The following is a 23071-nucleotide window of genomic DNA, read 5'->3' on the forward strand; positions in this document are numbered from 1 at the left end:
CCCGGCCCGCCTGTCCACCAGGATCAAGGTCCTCGCCCAGATGTGTCTTCTGAGAGGATTCCCAGAAATGGCCTCAAACTCTACCCAGCACGCGGGTTTTCATATTCTTGGGGCTCTGCAAGGGTTCTGAATGCCAGCGATTGCTGCAGCCCTGGGGCATGGGTTCTACCAGTGAGTCCCCTTTTTCTCCCCCGTGCCTGGCTAGTTAGATTCCTGGAGCCAGACTCCCCAGGCTCGGCATGGGCTCCACCTTCACATCTGGAAGAACAAAACCACCCGATCGGCCTCCCTGGTGGTGCAGGGGTTATTCTCAGCACTGTGAAGCTATCTGCAGCCACTGTAGCAGGAGTTCAATCCCCGGCCAGGGAGCTACCCACATGGCGCAGCAGACCTCTCCTGTCTCCCCACTGTTCCCCTCAACAGTGAATTTCAGTGGATCCACCTGTTCTGCTCCCCACTCTGTCTCTGGTGAATTCTCTCACCCCTCCCCCCGCACCTCTAGCCAGCATCCCAGCTCTTGGATGCATAAGCAAATAAAATAAATCTTTTAAAAAAAAATAACCACCCGATGCCTCGTAGGGCACTCTCTGGGTGAGAGAGGGCAGGTAGAACGCAAAAGGTCATTCTGGACCCAAAGGCCACAGCAAGTGCATGGCTGGGAAAACTGGGGGCCTGGGCCCTGAGGGCTGGTGCCCGACCCAGGCTTGTTCTCAGTGTCACTCGCACCGGGCTGACATGGCGGTGGGAGCTGAGGGCTGACATGAGGAAGGAGGGGGCTTATCTGTGGATAAGGTGAGAGTGGGGGTCGCCCGGGGCTCGGGATTACCCTGGGAACCCACAGCCCTGGCCGGTGGCACCCTCACACCTGTACTAACACGAAGGAGACTGAGAACCACCAGGAGCGTGGGCTGGGGGGCAGGCCCTCTGTATTCCAATGCCACCCACGCTGCGGTATCTCCTCCCGGGCTGCTTTTCCTGGCTTTGGGCCCTTATCTCTCAAAGACCTGCCATCAAAACACTGATGTCTTGAGACTTCGCTTCCTATCCCTTTGGAAAATTCCAGCAGTGGAGTGCAGTGTGCATGTTTTGGTCCATTCGTCTCAAGGAGGCGTTACAAGGGAAGGGATTTAAAGGGATTTGGTTCTTAGGGGAAAAGTTTTAAATGCTGCTCAGGTAATGAACTCAAGTGACAACTATAAAGCCTCGGCTGCGTAATGTTCTGACTCATTCACTCGCTCGTGTTCTAGACCATTTTCACTGAGTGTCTGCTACACACCAGGTACCATAAATTCTTCTCCAGCAAGGCAATTAATTATGAAACATCTTAAAGGTGCAAGAGATTTACAGTGCAGAAAAGGGGGATATTGAAGACTGTAAACCCTTCCAACCAACAATTTCTCTTCCAATTCTTCATGATTTAATTTCCTCATCTGAAGCCAAAAGCTATAGGCCTAGGGCACAGCAGCTTTCCTGTATTTAATGATTAAATACACCCCTCATCAAATCCAGAGAGAGGGCGACTTCTTAAGTCGCACCTCACCGGGGCTTTCCAAAAGGTAGGTGTAAGGATTTAAAACAGGGACAGTTTCTGGTACGGTGACTGTTTTCATCTTATTATAAGATGTAATTCGCCCCTTGAAGCCTTCCCTCCCTATTTTCACTCTGGAAAAAACAAGACCCCTGAGATCCTCAGACAGACACTTGACAAAACTTGTCCCTTCAGAACAATGGAAAAAAGTCTATTTTTTTTGCTATTTATTTTGTTTTAGCGCCAAAGGGAGACAGAATGGAGACGCAGTTTCTATCACTCCCACAGCTTTTGTAATAAGTCCAAGGGAGTCTGGCCCCAAAGAGGGTGAGGTCACCCCCTAGGTCCATCGACCTGCTGGGCTCAAGCAGGTAGTTAACAAATATGCGCTCGAGGGCCCCAGGGGTCCTCACAGTCCAGTGCTTTCCCCTTGTTAATTGTTCTAGAAATGCCAAGAGCGAAGAGCATCGTCTGTGGGCTGCTGTCCCAAGAGCTCAGTGGATGTGGTCCTTGCGACAGCCCTGCCATGGTGCCGGACTCCCGTCTCGCTCAGAGGTAAAACCCAGGACACAAATGAATGGGGACTTGTTCTCATCTCAGAGCCAGGAGGAGGCAGCACTGGCACCTGAGCGCCCCGTACCCACTCCAGCCCCACAGCAAAGGCAGGGCCTGTCCTCAAAACAGTAAAATGGTTCTTAATTTCGAGAGGGAGCCAAGAGTTCTCTGAGCCACACGCCACTCTGGGGTAAGCGTGGGACACATGCGGTTCAGTTGGGGTGCTGCCCCCACCCCAGGGCTCGCTTACACCTCACATCCTCACAACTGTCAGGATGGCTACTGCAGACTAACAAAAGACAGCAGGTGTCTGCTAGGATGCGGAGAAACAAGAAGGCTGGAGGCTGTCGGGGATGCAAGGTGACCAGTTGCCATGGAAACTGCGAGAGGGGAGAGGGGCGTGAGGGGCGTGAAAGACAGACAGCAGGAGGGACCTGAAGGGCGAGACCTCAGCAAGAAAGGGGGTGAAGCCTCCCTGCTGGTGCAGGGGTTAAGTCTCAGCACTATGAAGCTATCAGCAGCCACTGCAACATGAGTTCGATCCCCGGCCTGGGATGACCCACACGGCGCAGCAGACGTCTCCTATCTCCCCGCTGCTCCCCTCAGCAGTGTATTTCAGGAGATCTGCCTGTCCTGCTCCCCACTCTGTCTCTGGTGGATCCTCTCACCCCCTGCACCTCTGGCGTACACCCCAGCTCTTGTGTGCATAAATAAAGAAAAAAAGAAAGAGAGCTAAGCCATCACGTTTTCTGGCGCATCCATTGAGACACTACAGGTTTCTTTTGTTTGGTTGGGAAACCTTATCCTGACGCAGAGGAATGAAAAGGCTTATTTTAAAGTCTCACTATAAATGCATTCTCGGATCCCTGCTCCGCTGTGGCAAGTCACACTGCGGGAATCTGCTCTTGCTGACTGCACTGCAGCCTCCGCACTGCACGGGAGAAGGCAGCAGGAGAAGCCCCGCTCTGGGCTGGGCGCCCTTGGGGAGGCTGTGCAGGAGAAGGAACTTCGAGATGGGCTGAGATACCAGCAGAGGTGCCAGCCCCGGCCCCAGCCCACGGCTCGCACCACACAAGTCCAGCGGTTTAGCCTCCTCACAACCTCTCCAAGGTCCATGGCACTTGGGACCTAACTGAGGTCACTCCAGGAAACACAGAAATGCTGCCGGGAGACCCCTCAACTTTCATGATGGACAAGATGGGGTGTCAGGGCCCTCTGCTCTCTGGAGACTCGAGCCCATCGAGTTGGCGTGTCATACCTCAATGACCTACTCACCCCGTGAACCAGCACTCGGAGTACTAAGTCAGGTGAGCTGAGACCATGGGCACTGTCTTCTCAAAACGTGCTAGTGTTTTAGACTAACTACCAAAGGGCATGGCCAGGAATGCCAAGTTGGAAATTGGAAGGTGCGACAGCAGACGTGTTTCCAATCTGACTGGGTTCTTCTGGGCTATAGAACCAGAGGATTGGAAGAAATTCCACTCCCATGCCCCCAGGCAAGACTCTGGAGGTGTGAAGTCTGCCTGTATGAACAGGTGTTTAGTTTATGTTACATTTTCTAGGGCAGAGACACCCTTGTTTTCTGCTGCTCTCAAGAGTTGCATTTATGTATGAGCGGTGGTTTGGGGTATACATCATACCCTGCCCTTCCTCAGAGTAGGTCAGGGCGAGGTGAACTATAAAAGCTATACAAGATGAGGTGGCAACAAAAATAATCAAAGGGTATAAATGAATGGAAAACAGTATCAGGAAATTAATAAATCAAGAGATAAAAATCAGCACCTTGATAAGCTTTTATCTATAGTTGCTACCAGTAGGACATCGATTTGTCCCTGAGCTTCCTACTGGCCAAAGCAAAGAGGGAAATGCATCCCGCCACAGTCAGGTGTCAGCAAGAGAAGGATGAACAAGTGATTCAGAAGAAGCAAAACTTTCCCTGGGCTGAGACTTGAGAGGAGTTTCTCCTGTGGCTCCTTCTGAAGAGAAGGGGGTGAGCGGTGGGCCTGGGGCTTCCACGCAGCGCAGGGGGGCTGGGGAGAGGGCAGGGCGCTCCGGTCCACGGCCGCGACTGCTACGGACGCGCCGGTGTGTCTCAGCCCGTCCTCTGCTGCGCTGCGTTTGGAGAGAGCAGGTCAGCCAAAGAGCAGTGCAGGGGCATAAAAAAAATCAACAAAAAATCTAAAGTGGAAAGATCTTAAAGATGCATTGTTAGATATTCCTCCAGTTTCCACAAGTCTTTAATTTCTATATTTTAAGCTCAAGCTTACATTCAAGTTCTAGAGTCTCAGCAGCGGATGGGGTGATAGTTAACGCCCCTGAGAACATCTCGTGCATGTGGGCAGACAGCTACTTCCAGACCCTCTGGGTTCATCTACCCCATCTTTGATGGTTTACTCGTGCTCAGGATGGCACCAAGCGCGTGCACTTTCGCCTGCAGTCATGGTGAACAGACGGGAAAGCACTTCCAAGGCTGCGAGTGCCTGACAAATCTACATGTCGGCTGCACGGCCCATAAGGTCAACACTACGAAGCCACAGGTGAGTTATCTACACAGCCAGCAGTGGAGGAGCTGGGATATGAACCCGGATGGCTAGAGTACCAGATCCAAGCACCTGCCCCCTGCCTTATCCAGTCTCACCTGGCACATCCACCTGCACAGCCTCTTTCCCAGACACCAGGCATAGCTGAATGGCCCCTCAGAGACGCATCTCATCACTACTGGGCACATTCAGGGGCGTATCATGAGAGGCCTGGAGATGGCGTGAGGGCTGCAGCTGAGGGCTGAGTGGGGAGCCTCGATGCCACCACTCCTGCACCCCCTCGGATGGCGGTGTGTACCTGAGACACATGCGGTTTGATACATCTGCTTAAAAACAAGCCAGTCTCGGGCCTCCCTAGTGACGCAGGGGTTAAATCTCAGCACTATGATGCTATCCGCAGCCACTGCGTCCTGAGCTCGATCCTTGGCCAGGGAGGTGACGCACATGGCACAGCAGACCTCTCCTGACTCCCCTGCTCCCCTCAGCAGTGTATTTCAGTAGATCTGCCTGTTCTGCTCCCCACTCTGTCTCTGGTGAATCCTCTCACCACCACCCCCACCTCTGGCCTGCACCCCATCTCTTGTATGCATAAATAAATCTTTAAAAAAAAAAAAGGCCAGTCCCTTCAGTGCACAGCTGAGTATCACATGCACCCCCCACACACACAGACTGCTTGGCCTGGCGCGCTCGGCAGAGACAACAGCTGAACCTTCATGAGCATGAGGGAGCCAGGCCTGAAGTTTCCAAGCTTAGAGGGCAAGTGGGGGCATATATGGGGGCTTTGTGGCAGGACGAGCAGCCTGAGAACCAGAACAGGAGCTGGACCCGGGAGGCTGGTGGCGCTAACTCGAGGGCTAAGACAACAGCCTCACTTACTTGTTTCCACAGGTAACGCGCCTGTACAAATGCACCTAGAAATTGAAGGAGGCCTTTGGTTTCTGAAAACCAAAATAAAGTTGGTGACTGACGCTGGTTTGCTCAGCCCAGCATCTACTCGAGGAGGGCAGTGCCCTCGGGGAAAGGGCCTGAGTGAGGGGTCAGAGGCTGCCTCACCTCCGCAGGGACAGAGGCTGCGCTGTCTCTGCACCGAGGGAAGCGAGCTTACCCAGCAGGTGGGCAAGAGCAGCCCCCGGGGACAGGCCTGAGCTCGTGAGCCACATCCAAGCGTGACTCACCCTCGAGAGCTGCCAGCAGAGGGCTGAGGGCCTCAGACCAAGTCCTTGGTTTCTTCGAGGCCCATTTTTGTCCTGAATGCCTCGTGCTCTTGGAGATGCCGTGGCACAGCCTGGCTCCCGTCAGCTGTGGGCCCGCCTTGCCCTCCGGAGGGCCCCTCCTGCCTCCGAAGCAGTCTTGCCCAAACACAACTCCAACTGAAGGCCCCGCGTGGCCCCCGGACAGACTGAAGCTGCCCGGCTTTCCCAGGGCCCTCCACGCATTCACCCATTTCCCCAGCACCTGGGCGCCCCTCCGAGTGCCAGGCACGGGAGCACTGGTGTCTCGTCTCCCGCGCCTGCCTCTGAAGGCCGCGGCCCCTCCCCGCCGGCACACACTTACCCTCCAAGACCGCTCTGAGGTGGGTGGGCAGGTGGGGTGCGTTCACTACCCACGGTCGCCAGCTCACGCCCGTCTTGCTAGTGCACCAGCATCTTCCTACATGTTCTTTTCAGTTTGAGGGGATTTCATGCTAACAGCACCTCAGTGCCAAGTCCCCGGTGGCAGCGGGACCCTGGGAGGCCGGGGGGCGGGGGGGCAGCTGGCCCCGAGGACGCCGGCCAGGGTGCGGGCGCCGGGCCCTCCAAGCCCGGCGGGGATAAACCGCCCCTCAGGGGGCTTCCTTCCAAAGAACCCTGAAAGCACGTACGTGTCCTCATCGACCCGACAAGCTCTCGGGTCTGGGGCATGAATCGAGGTGAGGCACCACAAAAAGTATTTTTAGGACCCCAGACAAGGAGGGGATTGTGTGCGGCGCCCGGGGGTAATTTGTGGGTCTGTTTTGTTTCTGAATCAGGCCGTGGAAAAGCTACTTCAGACCCAAGCAGGGAGCGGGCTGGGCAGCGACTCACGTCGGCTCCAGGTTCAAACTGAAACTGTAGATGTTTGTCTTCACAGCTGCGTGTTATTTTTACCCTTGCTAAATGTTCTCTCCTACACCTGGGAGTCTCTTCCCACCAGCCGCTCGACTCCCCCTTCTCCAAAGCAGTTGAGGACTAAATTAATGTACAAGCTCACGGCCGATGCCCAACAGGCAGGTCTTTGTCCGCGAGAAGGGTTTGAAGTTTCCCGGGGAAAGTTTCGTTGTTTATGTCTGCATTTCTCCTTGCAGCTGAAAACGTGTCTCGGCAACACCACATCACATTTAGATCCTGAAAACTGGGGGGAAGGCATCGTCTGGGGGTGGCAATCCGCTCGTCTATAGATTGAGAACTCTACAAACAGATGATAAAGGGCAGATGTGACGTCTTCTCTTCCTTGAAGATTTTACCTTTTTGGTGGGAACACTCATTTTTCAGGGCCTCCCTGGTAGCACAAGGGGTTAAGTCTCAGCGCTATGAAGCTGTCTGCAGCCCCTGCAGCACGAGTTCAATCCCCGGCCAGGGAGCTGACCCACATGGCGCAGCAGACCTCTCCTGACTCCCCGCTGCTCCCCTCAGCCGTGGATTTCAGTGGATCCGCCTCCTCTGCTCCCCACTCTGCCTGGTGACTCCTCTCACCACCCCCCCACCTCTGGCCTACACCCCAGCTCTTGTATACATAAATAAATAAAATAATTAAAAAACAAAACACTCATTTCTCAGCAGGAAGGACACCGATGGCCACGATGGGCTTTAGGCTTTACTTCCATCGCAGGCCCTGTGGATTCTAGCTCACCAGCGGCATTTCACTCTTAAACAGAAAAGGCCAAAGCAGCCCCCACGCAGCTGTGCTGCCCACGCGGCTGGGGGGACAGGCCGCACTGTGAGGGGCACATGTCTCGGGCCCTTCCCCAAGCGGCATCTGCCTGAGCTCCCAGGAGATGGGGCTGCATGACCACGAAGGCAGGGAAGAAAGCCCCAGCCAGAGCAGAGGCAGGACACTGTCCCTCCAAAACGTCCTGAGTGATTTGCTCACATCCAGGCCACTACTGGGCAGCCCAGGCCTGACCTCAGACCCTTGCCAAGCAGGCCTGGTTGGGACCGCCTGACCTCACCACCACTACTCCGGCCACCGGCCCCTGGGGCTGAGCTTAATTAGGAGGCTCTTTTATGCCCCCTGATTCAGAACCCTGCAGCAGAAAGAAGCAAACGTGGGGGCAGCTGTGAAGTCGATTGTCCTAGAGCAATTCATAGTCTTACAGAAAATATAAGAAAACAGACATGAAGTCAGATCTTAATGAGTCAAAGCAGAAAGGTCTGGAGAGAGACTGATCCCCAGGTACCACGTAGCCAATAGTGAGTATCGCACGTACAAGGAGGGACCTTGACATCAAACCACCGACATTCCCTTGTGTTGGCAGGAACTGGGAAAACGTCTTCCCAGCACAGTGACGTGGAGGGTACGAGAACAGTCACATCCTAAAACCGAGAATGGGGTCTCCATCACACCTAGTATTTTTAAAATGTGGTTTCATTTGGAGACACTTCATGGAGGTGACGTAAAGGCAAGTGCAGGTAAATTGTCTGCTGTAATAAAATAAAATGAGCTGAAAGATTGTTTTTCTTTTTATTGAGGTAACATTAACGTATAACACTGCAGTTTCCAGGAGTACAGGGTCTCCGCTCAACAACTGCATGTCTCTCTCCAGGCCAAGCACGGAATGTCCAGTCACCACGCAGCCCCTTGAGCTTGTTCCTCCCACTCTTTCCCCTCTGCCGACCACCATTCTGTTGTCAGAGTCTGAGGGTTTGTTGTTGTTGGTTTGTGTGCTTGCTTTTTTCTTTATATTCCACAAAGCAGGGTATTTATCTTTCTCCTTCTGACTAATTTTTGCTTGGCGTCACCCCCTCCAGTACCATACACGTTATTGCAAATGGCAAGATTTCACCTTGTTTGAGGCTTAGCAGGTTTCCATCATGCAGAGATACCACATCTTAAAAGTAGATGTTTCTTATATATGTAAAACATGCACGAAATCAAAATGCAGTAGAGGCTTAGTAAATGCAAGAAAAATTTTGCTTGTCTGTCACCTGGAGGAAGCCCTGTTGTCCCTGCCAACACAGGAAGGTGTCCGGCTTCAGGAAGAAGTCCCGAGGGGATGAGGAAGAGCACAGGTGTCAGATGGCCCACAGAGGTGAAGTCGAGTAAGTTACCTAAGCGTTAGGAGACCCAATGGTCTCTCCATCGGTAAAATGGGCAGGACCCTAAGACTGCATAATAACCACAGATGTCGTGAGGGGCTGGAACCTAGGTTCGATCTTAAAATCTATCAGCAGATCACCCTGAGCTACATGGGTGAACAGCACCTCGCTCAGAACCCGTCTCTCCTGCAGGTGGAGAGTCGAACCCTCACCCGCTGGGTCCTGACATCCCTCTGCTCTTCACTTGTCATGCCGCCTCACAGATCCTTTCTCACCTTTGCTGGACCATGAGCTTCTCTTAATCCATCTTCACAGCAGCTAACTCTGCCGGATGCAAGTCAGACATCCTGTGTGCTTAGCACAGGATTTCTCAGCTTCTCAACTTGCACATGATTGACAGTCTTGGGGTGGGGGGAGTGGCGGTGGGGAGGGGTACTATGTTCTGTTGAGCAGAACCCCTGACATTCACCCACAAGATGCCAGGACCCTCCCCGACAATGTGACAATTAAAATGTCCGTGAACACTGCCACGTCCCCTGGGGACAAACCACTGTAGTAGAGAACTGCTGGTCTCATGGATTAAGACCCACTGAACTCCAGCAAGGAGGCAAGAGTGTCGTGCATGGCATCTGGCACATACTAGGACCAGGGCATAGAGGAGACTGAGCTCTGATGGCAGGAGTCCAGGCCAGCAGCAGAGCGCATCAGCCCAGAATGGCATCACCCGCCCACCCCCGACACTACCAACCTCACGGAGGTCCCGCCATCCCAGACCCCAACCCTTCAGGGGTTGCTGCATGGGTCTCAGCGTCAATGCAGGAGCCAGGCAGGTCCTGCTAAATCTGAGTACCTTCAAGGTCCTCCTTGGCTGGTACGTGCCCAGAGGTTTCCCCGTCCTGATGAGTGGATGTCAAGTTCCTTCAATGGCTCCACAATCGCTCACGATCTCATTTCTTTTTCCCCTGAAAGTCAGCCACAAAAAGTTGTCTTCCAAGACTTCAGGCTGACTCAGGACCTCTGCACTTGCCATCCCCTTCTGCTGCTCAACCGTGGGGCCTTCTCCCTCAGGCCTTTGGGTCTTCACTCAAATGGTATTTCATCAGTGATGTTCTCAGCCCACCCCCCATGGAGAAGTGCCACTTCCTTTCCTGCCTGCTTTATTTCCCCTTCGCATTTACCATGATCTCCTATGTTAACTGGTTACCTAGTTGAATGACCATCTCCCCCACCAGGAGCAAACACTGCAAGCAGGTTTTTTGTTATGTTTAATGACTGCACATCAAGTATTTAGAACAGCGATGGCATGTAGTAGTTGTTCAATAAATACTTGTTGGCTGGATGAATGCGCAAATAACCAGCATGTCTGACACCAAATGGACCCGCCAACCCCACTTTCTGGCACCTTCATCACCCTCTGGGTGGCATGTTTATAAATATTAGGAAAATGCACATCAAACCCACAATGAGTTAGCACCTCACAGCCGGGAGGCGGGAGATGGGCCCACATCACAAAGACTGGAAAACAGCAGGTGCTGGCGAGAGCGTGGAAAAAAAGGGGTGCTCGTGCTCTGTGAGTGGGGATATAAATCCAGCCTCTAGGAAAGTGGCTAGAGAGTCTACAAGAAACAAAACTTCGAAATGCCGTATGTTCCAGCAACACCCCTCCTAAGCGCAGAGAGCAAGGCTATGCAACACCGATACAAAGAGAGGTACGCCCGCCTGTGTTCACTGCCGCATTGTCTGCTGCAGCCAACGGAACCAGCCTGAGCGCCCACGGACAGACGTCTGGATAAAGAAATCGCGAAACTCTACTCCGTGGAGTACTACTCAGCTATGTAAAAGACGAATCTTGCTTTGCAACAACGTGGGCAGACCTTGAGGGGAAGATGCTCAGTGAAATAAGTCAGAAGGCGAAGACAAATACCAGATGGTTTCACTCATTTGTGGAGTATAAATAAACAAAGCAGATAACTAAGAAAACACAACAGAAATAACTGTAGGCTGTGAAAATACGGTGGTTTCCAGAGGGGAAGGGAAGGAGGAGAGGGGGGCAGGCGAAGGGGTCGGTGTGACAGGTGGGGGCCTGGGGGGCCAGGGAAGCATGTGGGGTGGCCCCATCGTCCTGAAAGCATGCAGCCTGGGAAACAAACAGTAAAGCAGCAAAACCTGCCCGACGTACAGTACACATGCATGAGCAAATAAAGATAAATATGTCAAAAGCATTCTGCCACTTGACTCCAGGCTGGAAATATTCACGCCACCTGAGCGATCTGCTTCCCAGATGAAGCAGAGAGGCGGGGCCCAGATAACAGACAGGCAGACAGACACCGAGTGGTGTGAGGTGGGTACCCTCTGCTCAGATAGACTGACCCCCCAGGAGCTGAGCCTCCTCCTCACCTCTTCTCAGACTGTACCTCACAGCCCACCTTCCCCAGCTACCCGGGATTCTTACCACCCTCTCCCCATGTCTGCCTCAGAGAGGGGGTTCCCAGTTCCACTGGGGTCCCCAAGGGCGGGCTGACACCGTGTCCTGCCTACACCCAAGTCACCCTGGGGATCTCATCTCTAACAAGCTCCCCAGTGGAGCTGACATGGCGGATCCTGGGGCCCTCTGGGAACAGCCACCCCCGGGAGCCACAGTCATAGCGTCCAACTGCCGTAAAGGACTCGGGGGTGGGGGAGGCCCCGGGGAGACTCTGGGCCTGACACAGGCATCCATGAAGTCCCAGCTATGGGCGGGGAGAGGTGAGGGGGAAGTGCCTGCCTGCAGGTGGGCTAGGAAGACTTTCCATCCCCTTGGAAGGACGGGGTGACGTCCCTGCAACCCCCGGGGCGTTGGCTGAATCTCAGAGACAAGGATGCGCAGAGAGAGCAAAGCGGCTGCCTGCCTGCCGATGGGGAGTGTGTGCGTGCGTGTGTGCCAGTGTTCACTCGAGTGTGTGTGTGTGTGTGTGTATGTGTGCGAGTGTGCACGTGTGCGAGTGTTTGTGCATGTGTGTGCTGTGTCCATGTATTCATGTGTGTTCATGTGTGCTTATGTGCATGCTCCTTTCCGGCCATCTGGCTGGCTGTAAATGTGAGTCTCAGAAACCTCACACTCTCTCCTACGCACACCATCTCTCTCATGCAATTTCTCTCTCGCTCTCCCCACACTCCTGCTGATGCCTCCCCTGCAGGTAGAAACCAGCCTTCAGAGAAGAGTCGGAAAAGCCTCCTGCTCCTCATGTCCACACCGAGCCTCTCCCGGGCTGCCCCCACCCACAGGGCTCCAGCAAAAGTAGGGTCCACTCCAGGTTCCCAGGTTGGCTCTGCCCACCATTCTTGTATGCAAGCAGGCTGCATCCTTCGGAACGTGCTTGCATGGACTCCTAAGTCTCAGCTAGATCCCCGGTGGACACGCTGTAAGGTGGTGGGTTTTACAGGGACCCGCAAAACATGTGCTGTCGGGATTTGGCCGACGGGACTCAGGCCCCTGGCCCCAAGCTCTGCCACAGTCCAGGAACGGGAAGGTGGCCCCGGCTCGGCCCGGGCTGCACATCAAGGACCAGGCTGCAGCAATATTGAACATCAGCATCCTCATCCCCATTTTATAGGAAGAAACTAGATGCACAGATGTGACCCGAGCTCTCAGAGTCAAGGGACGCTCTGGCCTCTCCCTCTCCCCATCTGGCAGGCCCGGCTCCTGCTAACATCCCCTCGAAGGCTCTGTGACTTGTGCCTCTGTCAACGCCACGCTGGAAGTTGACGCAATGGTTTCCAGTGCTTATAAAACATGACACTTATGAAAACCGTAATTAGCATTAAAATATATATGTAGCAAAAAGGGCCCATTATAGCTGCAGCCGGTGGAAAATGCAGGGGGTGTGGGGCGAACACCCTGGGCTGGCTCCAGACGCTGCCTCCCTCGCGTGGGGGTCCTGGGTTGGCAGAGATGCCCGGGCAACGGGCCCTCGTCCATCACGGAGCTGCCCAGAGGGTCCGTGAATGGCCGCACGCCAGAGGGCTCTGTACACAGCACAGGCCAGAAAACACGAGCGGTTCTGCCACCGCGTCAGAGTTCGCTCCATTTAAAAGCAATGCTCCTTTCTTTGCCCTGAGATTTTATATTCCTTTCCTGGAATATACCGGGGGTATGAGAGCATGGCTGAAATCAACTACTTTTCCAAACGGCTTCCTGTGGAATGCCTTGGAGCACCAGCACTCCCTCCACGTTTGAGACATGTTCTGGGTGACAGCAGCGAGACAGGACAACGCAGGGAGGGTCACAATTCTGGGCTTTAAAAAAAGAAACAGGGGCCTCCCCGGTGGCGCAGAGGTTGAGCGCTGGGTTGCAAAGCTGCCCGCAGCCTCTGCAGCGCCGGTTCGATCCCCGGCTGCTCCCCGGCCACCAGAGAAGGGTCCCACATGGCGCGCAGACCTCTCCTGCCACCCGCTGCTCCCCTCAGCAGTGTCCTTCGGTCCTTCTGCCTGCTCTGCTCGCCGCTCTGGCTCTGGTGAATTCTCTCACCCTCCCGCGCTGCTGGCTGTACCCAGTGCTTGTATAAATAAATAAATAAATCTTTAAAAAATAAAAATAAAAAGAGAAACAACCTGTGCCCTGGGACAGGCAGACAGCGGGGCGGAGGGGGGTCTGGGATGCGTCCAGGTTGGCAAAGTCAAACGCTCCCCGGCCGCGAGCTGATGCCGTCCCACCGTCAGGAGGAAGACGGCGCTGTTCTCCAGACCATAAACCCTCCAGACGAGTCCTGCCATGAGGACGAGGCCCTCCCCCACACCTCGTGCCTGGAACCCAGCAGCACCGCCTCTTCAAAGAGAATTCTTGGTCGACAGACAACCCGTTTTACAGCCCTGAGCCCCAGCGCACCCTCCTGGGGTGCACATTTTCTCAGCGTGGCCCGGGGGTCTGACCCGCGGCCGTGCTTTCTGAGACAGTCTTTGGGGAAGCAGGACTGATGTGCACGTGCCCTCGTCAAGGGACAGGAAAGCGGGTGCAGGGAACAAGAGGCAGGTCTCCTTACCTCGAGCCGTTCACCTGGCTGGGGGTACACTCCATCTTGATGGTGACCCTGGCAGGGGGTGGAGACAGCCAGTCCTGCTGCGGGACGCGGGGGCTCATCTTGGAGGGCTGCCCATAGTCGCCGGAGGAGGACGCGGTCATGTCCTTGGGCAGGTGCGGCGCGCCGTAGGCACACTCGAACAGCGACTGGTCCTCGCTCACCACCGACAGCGCCTCCTGGCACCAAAGAGACAGAGTCAGGGCCTGCTCTAGACTCATGTGTTCAGACAGCGCCGGCACCGAGGCCTGCGGGGTGGGACCCGCATGTCAGGCCACCCTCCAGCCCCAATCTCCACCTTTCAGGAGGAAAACAGAACTGAGGTCTTCCCTCCAGACCACAAAAGTTGGACCGGGCAGCCTTGAGGGGTGAGCCTGCGGGCCTCAGATCATCGCAGGCTGACGGCAGCCGCGCCGCTAAACCCCACTTTCATCTCAACTCAAGGAAGTTGAATTTCAAAGGTCTTAGAAGACACCCAACTGCACGTGTCATGATTGGACAAACGCAATCTATAACTCAGGCAGGCAGGGGACAGAGCGGCCATAAAGATTAAACAAAGGCACGTCAGGCTGACACCTCGGGATCTGGAGCGCGGCACGTCCTGGGGCTTGGAGTAAGAGGAGGGTAAGCGCAGCACCCAAAGAGGCGGAGCGGTGAGGCCCCCGCTTCTAAGTTATCAGCGAAACAGAGTTCCCAGGGGCGTCTCCACATGAGCGAACATCTGGCTGATACCAAAAAAGAAGAAAGAAAACTGAGCACACTCCAGATGCCGCCCAGTACCAGGAGGGTGACTGCCCAGATCACAGACTACCTCCCTTTTCTCCTGACAGTCTACGAGTATCTCTGCTCTTCTGCGTGGCCTGGTGAGCAGACAAGGAGATGTGCCCTTCGTGCCCTCTTTGGCTTAAAGTCCGCAAAGGCACCTGGGACTTGGAAACCCAGGATTTGAATGACAGCAGCCAAGACAGAGCCACTGCAGACCATCCGGTTTGGGCTCTAGTTCAGAAGAAAGCATCCATGTGAGGATGGCTGCTGTCTCTGTCAGGCCTCGCGTGTCCCCGGCGCCGCAGGCAACAGGTGAGATGCAAATGCTGGGTGAACCATGAAAGTTGTAAGAATGGAAACTTGGAGCCAGGAGGGTCCCCTGTAAACCCGGAGCCCAAACTTCTCGCCTCCAGTGAGTAAAGCTGAGGTTATTTGGTTGGGATGTGCAGATCAGCTGCCCCTCCACTCGTGGAGTCGATCTCTCGGTAAATAAGGACGCGTCTTCCCATTCATAGCAGAGTCGCCCAGAGCAAGTTTTCCACGCTAGAGAGTCCCTCCCCACCCATCAGCATCCTCGGGGAGCACCAGCAATTTCACCAAGCACCCCACCCCACTCAACGTGTACTCCCCCACTCTAACCACAGCCCCCGCAAGTTTCCTCATCACTTCCCAAGCAAGTAAGCCTCTCTGCCTGGTGCGCTGAGCTGTGCGTCAGCCAGTCAGGAAAATCACAGGGAACTAAGCTCTGCCTCAGCGTGGAGCGCGTGCGGTATCAGTGCACACGTACCAGCCCTCGCCCCACTTCATTAAAAGAATGTTGGTGTGAAACGGGCATTTAACATCCTGCTCGTGCCCAGTTTACAGCATCATGGTGTGCGTTTGTGGGCACCGGTGGTCACCACGGTCATCCCGGTACCGTAGCTCTGCTGGTCTCCACAGGAGGCCACACCTCTCTGTTTCCCTCCTCTGTGTGTGTGTAATGAGGACACTCAAGATTTACTCTCTTGACAACTTTCAAAGATGCAGCACGATATTATTGCGTATGGGCGCCCTGCAGTGCTGGAGCCTGTAAAATCCCTCAGAGCGCAGCCCTGGCCCTTGGGGGGAAAAGGAAGCCTGGAGTTCAAACAATAGCACAGAACAGACAGAAGGATGGGCTGTGTCGGGTAAAGGAGAAAAGGCTCAAGGGCATCTTGAAGACCCCACGAAACCCACATAGCGACGGACAGAAGCCACGTGAGGCGGCAGCAATGGGGATGACTGAATGTGGGGGAGGAGGGGCTCAGGTTGTAACGCTTCTCTCTGAAGGTAAGTAAGCACCTTCAGAATCCAAACTCAAAAGCATGGGTGTAAAGGAAAGCCAGCACCACAGACGCAGCAGAATGACAAATAAAGACAAAACTGACGGTGTCTTAAATAACCGTTGCAAAGCGGGGCCTCCCTCCCCAAGTTGCATGGAGCTCGGGGCTTTGCACACTCAGAACACAAAGCAAAGCTGCCTCCCCCTCCTCGCGCCAGGTCCTGCAGACGCGACCCCTCTAGGTGGGGAACTGTTAGGGGGAAAAGGCTGTCCCAAAGCAAATTCCATATAGGCTTTGTGGACTCCACCCCCACCCCAGGCCAAAGCCAAAGACACCGGGAACTCCACATCCCATCCCCACCCAAGGGAAGGTGGCTGGGACCTGAGGGTGGGGTGAAGCAGCCAGGTGGATACAAAAGGCAGACACGTGGGCTTTGGGGGGGGTCTCTCCATTTTGGGCTCTCCACCAGCTCACAGCGTCCGGCCAGCTCGGAGAGTGACTTTGGGTTTCCAGGTCGTCGGATCGGGTAGGACGCATGAAAGACTTTATTTCCCTATTTTCTCCCTGAGTTGTCCATTTTCCTTATTTCTTTTTCTCTTGTAAATAAACCTTTTATTAACCCTTTTGCGTGTCTGTAGTGGAGTATTCATAAGTCCCTTTAAAGCGCGCGGGTGAGGACCCACAGCCAGGAACCCGTTTAATATCGGGGTTGCTCTATAACAGAACGACCACTGTCTGATGCCCACTTTGGCCCCCAATGAAGAGAATCATGAGCAAACGGGTGATTTATATCAGAAATGGGCAGAAACAGGTTACACAGAAAGGACAGGCAATGGTTTAAATTACAAGCAAAAAAGAAAATGGTTTTCACAACAGAAGGAGCAAGAGTGTGAAAATATTAGTGTAGCTCCCGGATAAACCAGCTTTTCTTGCAAACACATGCAACGAGCAGATACATGTAGTCTAAGATTTTTAAAATGTTCGAACTGAAACAGGCTTCCCCGTTGGGGGTGTGGGGTAGGAGGCTGTTTGCACATCTGGCAAAGCATTCTTTCAGCACATGGCTTGCTAAAGACAGAAATCAAAGTTAATTGAGATCAATTTAGAAAAAGAAAAGGCCCACAAAAGCCAGGAGATAAGGGAGGCACACGTGTTCTCTTCCTATCTGAAAATCCTCCTCCGAGTTAATATTGCATGAAATGACAGGGGTGGCAGGACTCAGAACATCAAACGGAGCTTTTGTTCACGAGAGGAGAAACAGTCTAAAATAAGGAAGTTGGAGGATAAACATTTCAAAAGGGGTGAAACACAGTCCACATTCTGGAAAGATAGAGCAGTCAAAAGCCTTTCCCCCAGGACACTCCTGCTAGACCAAGACCACCAGACACGAGAGCTTAGTAGGAGCTGGCCAAGGAAACACACAGGCGATCGCAGGCACCAGGCGCCCAGGAGCACCTTTTAACGCTGGGGTGTGAACAGTAGCTCAGGGGTGTTATCAGAAACCTCCGTCAGCAAGCGCGATACTCAAGCCTTGCTGTTCTTCAGGAAACAGAGCCTCTCTGCCCCTCCGGCTGAAGCGCTACCTCCCGTGCAGGGTCGTGTCACCCCGGGTGAGAGTAAGAATGACAAAGCTGAAGCCTCAGGTTCTCCCGCCTGCAGACCCGGACTTCAAAGGGACAAGCCCATCCAGCCCCACAGGATTAAGACCAGAATGGGCTCTGAACACCGCTGGTCCCAGGGCCGCAGGGGACCTGCACTCCGGCTCTCAAGGGGCTTATTCTGCCCTCCGGGGAGGCTGCCCCCCTTCCCTGCCGCCTGGTCTCCCCCTCCAGTCCTCAGCAAGCTGCCAGGCTCTGGAAATGCTCGGGTGACTTTGGAACAGGGAATTCCAGAAAGTCAAAACAGACGGCAATGTGGCGTCATGATTTCATATGCTTGCTCCTGGGTCACTATAAAAAGACCTGATCTTTGGATTGTTGAGTGCTAGTTTCAGGGGTCGGGGGGACAGCATTTTTGTCTGCAGCTCCAGGAAAGCTGGGGTATTCCAGTGTGTCAAATTGCAAACGACCAAAGCCACTTTTTACGAAACGATGAGAAATACATAAATTCTACGCAAATTGCCCCACACAAAAGGTGCCGCTGTGTTAGTGACGGAGGCGCTTTCATGTCAAATACTGACACGCCAGCAGCATCCAGCACCCGCCTGTGGTCTGGGCCTGGGTGACAACTGGCCGAGAGGCCCAGAAAGTGGGGACACGCGGCCTGGCACTGAAGACCCAACCTGGCTTCTGTTTCCAAGTAACTGGTTTTGAGTACAAGAAGGAAAAAATGCTGAGATGAAAAACCAGAACAGAAAGAGCCGCTCCAACACCGAAAGACCCTTTCTACACATGCCGACGTGTCCAGCAAAAGCTGTCAGGGCTCCTGAAACTGATGAATCCTTTCCCTAGCAGTTCTTTTCCCTAACATCAAAAGAACGAGGCAGTAAGAGTCTGGGCACAAATTTACTTTTCATTTGTGGTCCCCACGGTTCAGGAAAATCCTCCTGTGTCGACGAAGAGAAGGCAGCAGTCTGAATCTGGGCCCGGGGGATGATCAGCTCGCTCTCTCAGGGGGCTCCAGTGCTTTCCGAACACCCCACGGCAGCCAGGGGACTGGACCCCAGGATCAGACTTTGTGCTCGCCGCCCCCAGACAGCCAGGACAGACAAGTGGGGCACCGCAGGGAACACGTGTTTGAGGTGATGCTCATGCTCTAGAAATAAATTCCCAGGGCCCTCCCCTTCCCGGGCACGTGTTGAGGTCAGGAAACCACTGTCGTCTCAAATGAGCGGCCGGTCTTTTCTGTCAGAGTTCTCACCCTCTGCATGTCTACACGGATCTCGACCATCCACTCCCGCCACAGAACAGAGCAGAATGTGGCGTGTCCGGTCGCTCCTGCTGCGGACACAGGTAAGAGGCATTTTAGCCACTTGTTGTACAAGAGCAGCCGTCACTCTGCCCACAGGTGAGAACACGGGTGGAGAAGAAAGTCACGTAAGAGTGAGGACGAAGGAGAAGCAGGCCCGTGTTGTCTCTCAGTGGGGTCACCCCAAGGACTCCAGCATCTGGGACTCAGGAGACCCAAGGGGGCCAGACTAATGAGGTCACAGGCGAGTGAGACCCTCTTGCCATGCGCCACGGCCGTGGGAGAGCAGGTGTATCGCTAGAGAGACAGAAGCTGCTGGACGGGGGACAAGAGCGAAGGCCGAGGGGAGAAATACCCAGCACCCCAGCATTCAGGATGTAGGAGACTTGGGGAGTCTGTCAGAAACCAGCACTCAGGGTTCTAATCACAGCTTTTCAAGGGCCTCAAAGCTGTGCAGCAGTCGGTCCCAGACGCTTGACTTCTTACCTAAGGGCTTATTACTTTTTGATTAAAGTAACATTCAATCCCAACTCTATCCAGATTTCAGGGGCACAGCATTATAGCTCAACATCTGTGTCTGCTACACGATGATCCCCCCCAAGTCTAGTTTCCATCCACCACCCTGCAACTGACCCCCTCCACCCCACCCATCCTGCTGGTGACCCCCACCAAAAGGCCAATTTCCACCCACCACCGATTCTCCTGTGTATCTTACTTCACGGTTTAAATCAGCAAACGCGCCCTTTTCTTTGGTTAATGAGATTATTCGGACTCAAAGAGAGGGTCTCTCGGTGGTGTGGGGGGGCGAGCTTCTCCTGGCAGACAGCACAGAAGAGGCAGGACAGGCAGCGGCCCTCTGATGGGCCTCTCGGTGCCTGTAACCTAGTGACACTGGAACGGTCCTCGAGCCCAGGTGGTTCTGGCTTCTCTTCGAGGCTCGTGCACACGGCAGGTGCTCCTGGAAAGCCTGTCCATGGGCACATTCACAGAGAAGAAAAGCAACACAAACCACACAGGCCCAGGGGAGGCCCCACGCCATGCCCCAGCGCTCGGGGCCCTCATTCTGAGGGTGCAACATGTGCACCGAGACAGTCACCATCCCGGGGAGCAGACACTCGGCCTGTCAGCACGTCGCCAGATGCTGGCGCTAAGCTGCCTCAAGTGGGCGCGAGCCCCTCTTGCCCTTCTCGATATTATTTTCTCCTCTTAACTCTTCAGTAGAGGAAACTCTAAAACCATCTATTAAATCCAGTGGCAAGCTTTGTGTTCACGTTTTTCTGATTTAACACGTTGCTATTTTAGTCCTTCAGAAATATAAAGAATCTTGGATTAGCCTCAAAGGAATCGGATGTGGGTGAATGAGGTCCATCGAAAGAGAGTATTTATGCGGTGTGGTACCAGACGCGTTCACAACGGGTTACGCCAGCACAGAGCTAAGGGGGCAAGAGCCAGGGCTGGCAGGGAGAGACACACGGACACACACACACACACACACGACACCCATCACACGCATCTATAAGCTGAGGATCTGTGTCAGAAGCACTTTAAAGGCCCTTGCACGTGCCTTGTCTTCAGTCGCCCCCACTTGGGCAGACGTCGCCTTCCCCACAGAGAGCCTTTTCTCCTCTGCCTGTCCCCCACTTTCTGGATAGAAATCCCTGCAGGAAAGACTGAGCTGCAGACCGGGGCCCTTGTGACCCTCATGACCCTCCGCCACGCCGGCCCGCTCTGGCCTCCCCAAGTTCTCGTCAGCCCTGAGCAGACCCAGCAGGTCCCCACATCCTCTCTGCGCACATGCGTCTTCCTTGCTCCTGCCTTTGTTCAAAATACAAGCATTTTTAAGGGAACGAGGTCAGAAGGAGAAAGACAAATACCGATGGTTTCGCTCCTGCGTGGGACATAAAGAAGCAGAACAAAGGAACAGACAAGACTGAACCAAACGCAGCCTTGGACTCTGGCTCTAGAATGAGGCCACCCCAGGGGGAGGGGAGAGGGAGAAAAGTGGGGGGAGGGGCACACGGACCGTGGTGGTGATGGGCTCTGCTGGTGGGGTGGTGCCGTCTGAGGTGTGAACCGGTACCCCTACATCACACAGTGTCGTAAACCAATGTCACCTCAATAAAAAAAGAATACAATAAAAATAAAGACACTAAAAAAATCAGCATTTGCAGGGAAGGGTCCTTCGTGCATGTGTTCCCGGGATAAAAATAGCTTCTTAATGTCACCAATTTGTCACTGATATTCCTGTTAACTGTAGAACTAAGTCACCATGTAATACGAACGCCCTCGCCTAATATATACGTGGGAGCCAAAAGCTTCTAGACATTAAAACAAGGGGTACGTGTGGACGCGTGGGGCATGCAGCCCTGACTAGGATTCGTAAGCTCACCCCACAGGCAACACCCCAGCAGCCAGGCCCTCACCACGCACCGCAGGTGTGAGCTCAGGGACATGCAGTGGGACTCATGAGACAGGGACATGCAGACCAGCGAGGCTTAACTGGAAGAGGAGCTTGCAGGGTGGGAAGAGCAGCTTTCCACTGGGAAGCAGAAATCCTGCAGCGCTATGCGAGACTGCGGGTGTGTCGAAAAAACTCCAAGAAACAACAATTATGTTCCCCATGATGAAAATGAGACTTGGACCTTCGGGAGACGGGAGCCCCACAAACATACTTTTAAAGCAAGTCTCTGTTCCCTTTCCAGGTGCTGCTCAGCTGGCTCTGAGACCTTAGGGAGGCGCCTGGGAGGGGGTTCCTGGTGGCCATGGCCAGGCAAGCTTCAGTTACAGAGACCGCCAGTCCCAGAACGCGGACTGCCACAGTGTCTACACCTAGCAACACTGCACTCTGTGTTTAAACACTTGTCAAGGGGGTGGAGCTCATGTCAAGTGTCCTTATCACAAAATAAAATAAATCAACAGCAGGGAGGGCACCTTGGAAGGGTGTCCCTGCTCCTGGCACCCACGTGGTGGTGGTTCCCAGGTGGTTGTTCTCTGCAAAGTCAGGCACACATTCAACACACACAGCTTTCTGTGCGTCAATCAGCCTCAATAAAGTAGTTTTAAAAAGAAAAACAAAAGCAACAATGTGTAAGTGAGGTTAATAGCTTCTTTGTTCTCCTGCAGAGCAACATGTTTTTTCCCCATAGGCTTCTTTCCTTCTTTAGAGATGAACAAAAAGTGTAAAAACATATGTGGAAACATCCTGTTTGCATGTTTCAAGTCAAAGAAGGCAAAGGTTGCTCCGTCAGTGCCTTCTGTACCCCCTTGGCTTCTCTGGTGCTGATTCGCCTCCCCACACTCAATCCTTTTTTTGTTTTTTCTAATCGTTGTCATATAACCGTCTGAAAATAGCCATCCAAAGCCTTCATCCTAGTTTGTCTAGTTTAAATACTTCATTTGGGGTGAGAGATTCTTTTCCCTTTCTAGTCCTGGATTCGGGATCCTCATAGAGATGCGTTACAAGGTCTGAGGCAGCCTCGAGACAGCATTTCTGGATCTGGGTACAGAAGATCTGAGTTTGAAACCGGACTCTGGCCCATCTGTATCAGCTCTGAAGCACCCACCACCCCTTTCTGTTTCAAGTTTTGACCCACAGTGAGCTTGCTCAGGGCCCATGGGACAGGCAGATTCTGGGCCTGAGTTCTGTGGGATCAGGATCCACTCAGTAACACCACCGCCCGAGGAACCAGACGCCATACGGGCACATACTCAAGTGTGTGCGCTGCTGCCCCGCCCTCATCCAGTTTCAATTTCATTTTGTCAGTAGTAAAGGTGGTGTAACAGCTGCCGGCTCGCAGCCTGGGCTGGTGAGTGCATTAGTGTATTGAAAGTCTCACCAAACTTTAACACTATATTTATACAATTAGGATCACATCAGAGAACTCTCGTGTGACTAACCCGAATCCTCTCGGGGCTCAAGGTGGAGAGTTGGACTGTCCGTGTCTGTTGTATTCCAACAGCCAGAGACCAGGAAAAGCACAGAGTTTGTTGCATGTGGTCAGCCACTTACTCCTTGTTAGCGCTAAGTGTAAAATCATCTCTCTTCCTCCAACATGAGGGTGAAAATAGAAGAAGGATGAGCTGAATTGTGTCCTTTATTGTGAAGAACACAACAGTCACTGAGGTCCTACATGATTTAAAGCTTTTG

General features: G+C 53.7%; 1 protein-coding gene across 4 annotated transcripts in view; it reads right to left on the reverse strand.

The window, feature by feature from the left end:
* The window catches only part of ERG (ETS transcription factor ERG), a gene marked incomplete at its 3' end in the record, with an annotated part of 50672 nt that extends 36548 nt beyond the window's left edge, over positions 1-14124 (reverse strand). For all 4 annotated transcript variants that reach the window (XM_084231513.1, XM_084231512.1, XM_084231511.1 and 1 more), the window contains exon 1: positions 13916-14124. In XM_084231513.1, the coding sequence (XP_084087639.1) occupies positions 13916-14055 (140 nt within the window). In that variant the 5' untranslated portion in view covers positions 14056-14124. The remainder of the gene's footprint in view (positions 1-13915) is intronic.
* Positions 14125-23071: the final 8947 nt, after the last annotated feature.

Source organism: Talpa europaea, assembly GCF_964194135.1.
Source record: "Talpa europaea genome assembly, chromosome: 4".
In the NCBI taxonomy this organism is placed as follows: domain Eukaryota; kingdom Metazoa; phylum Chordata; class Mammalia; order Eulipotyphla; family Talpidae; genus Talpa; species Talpa europaea.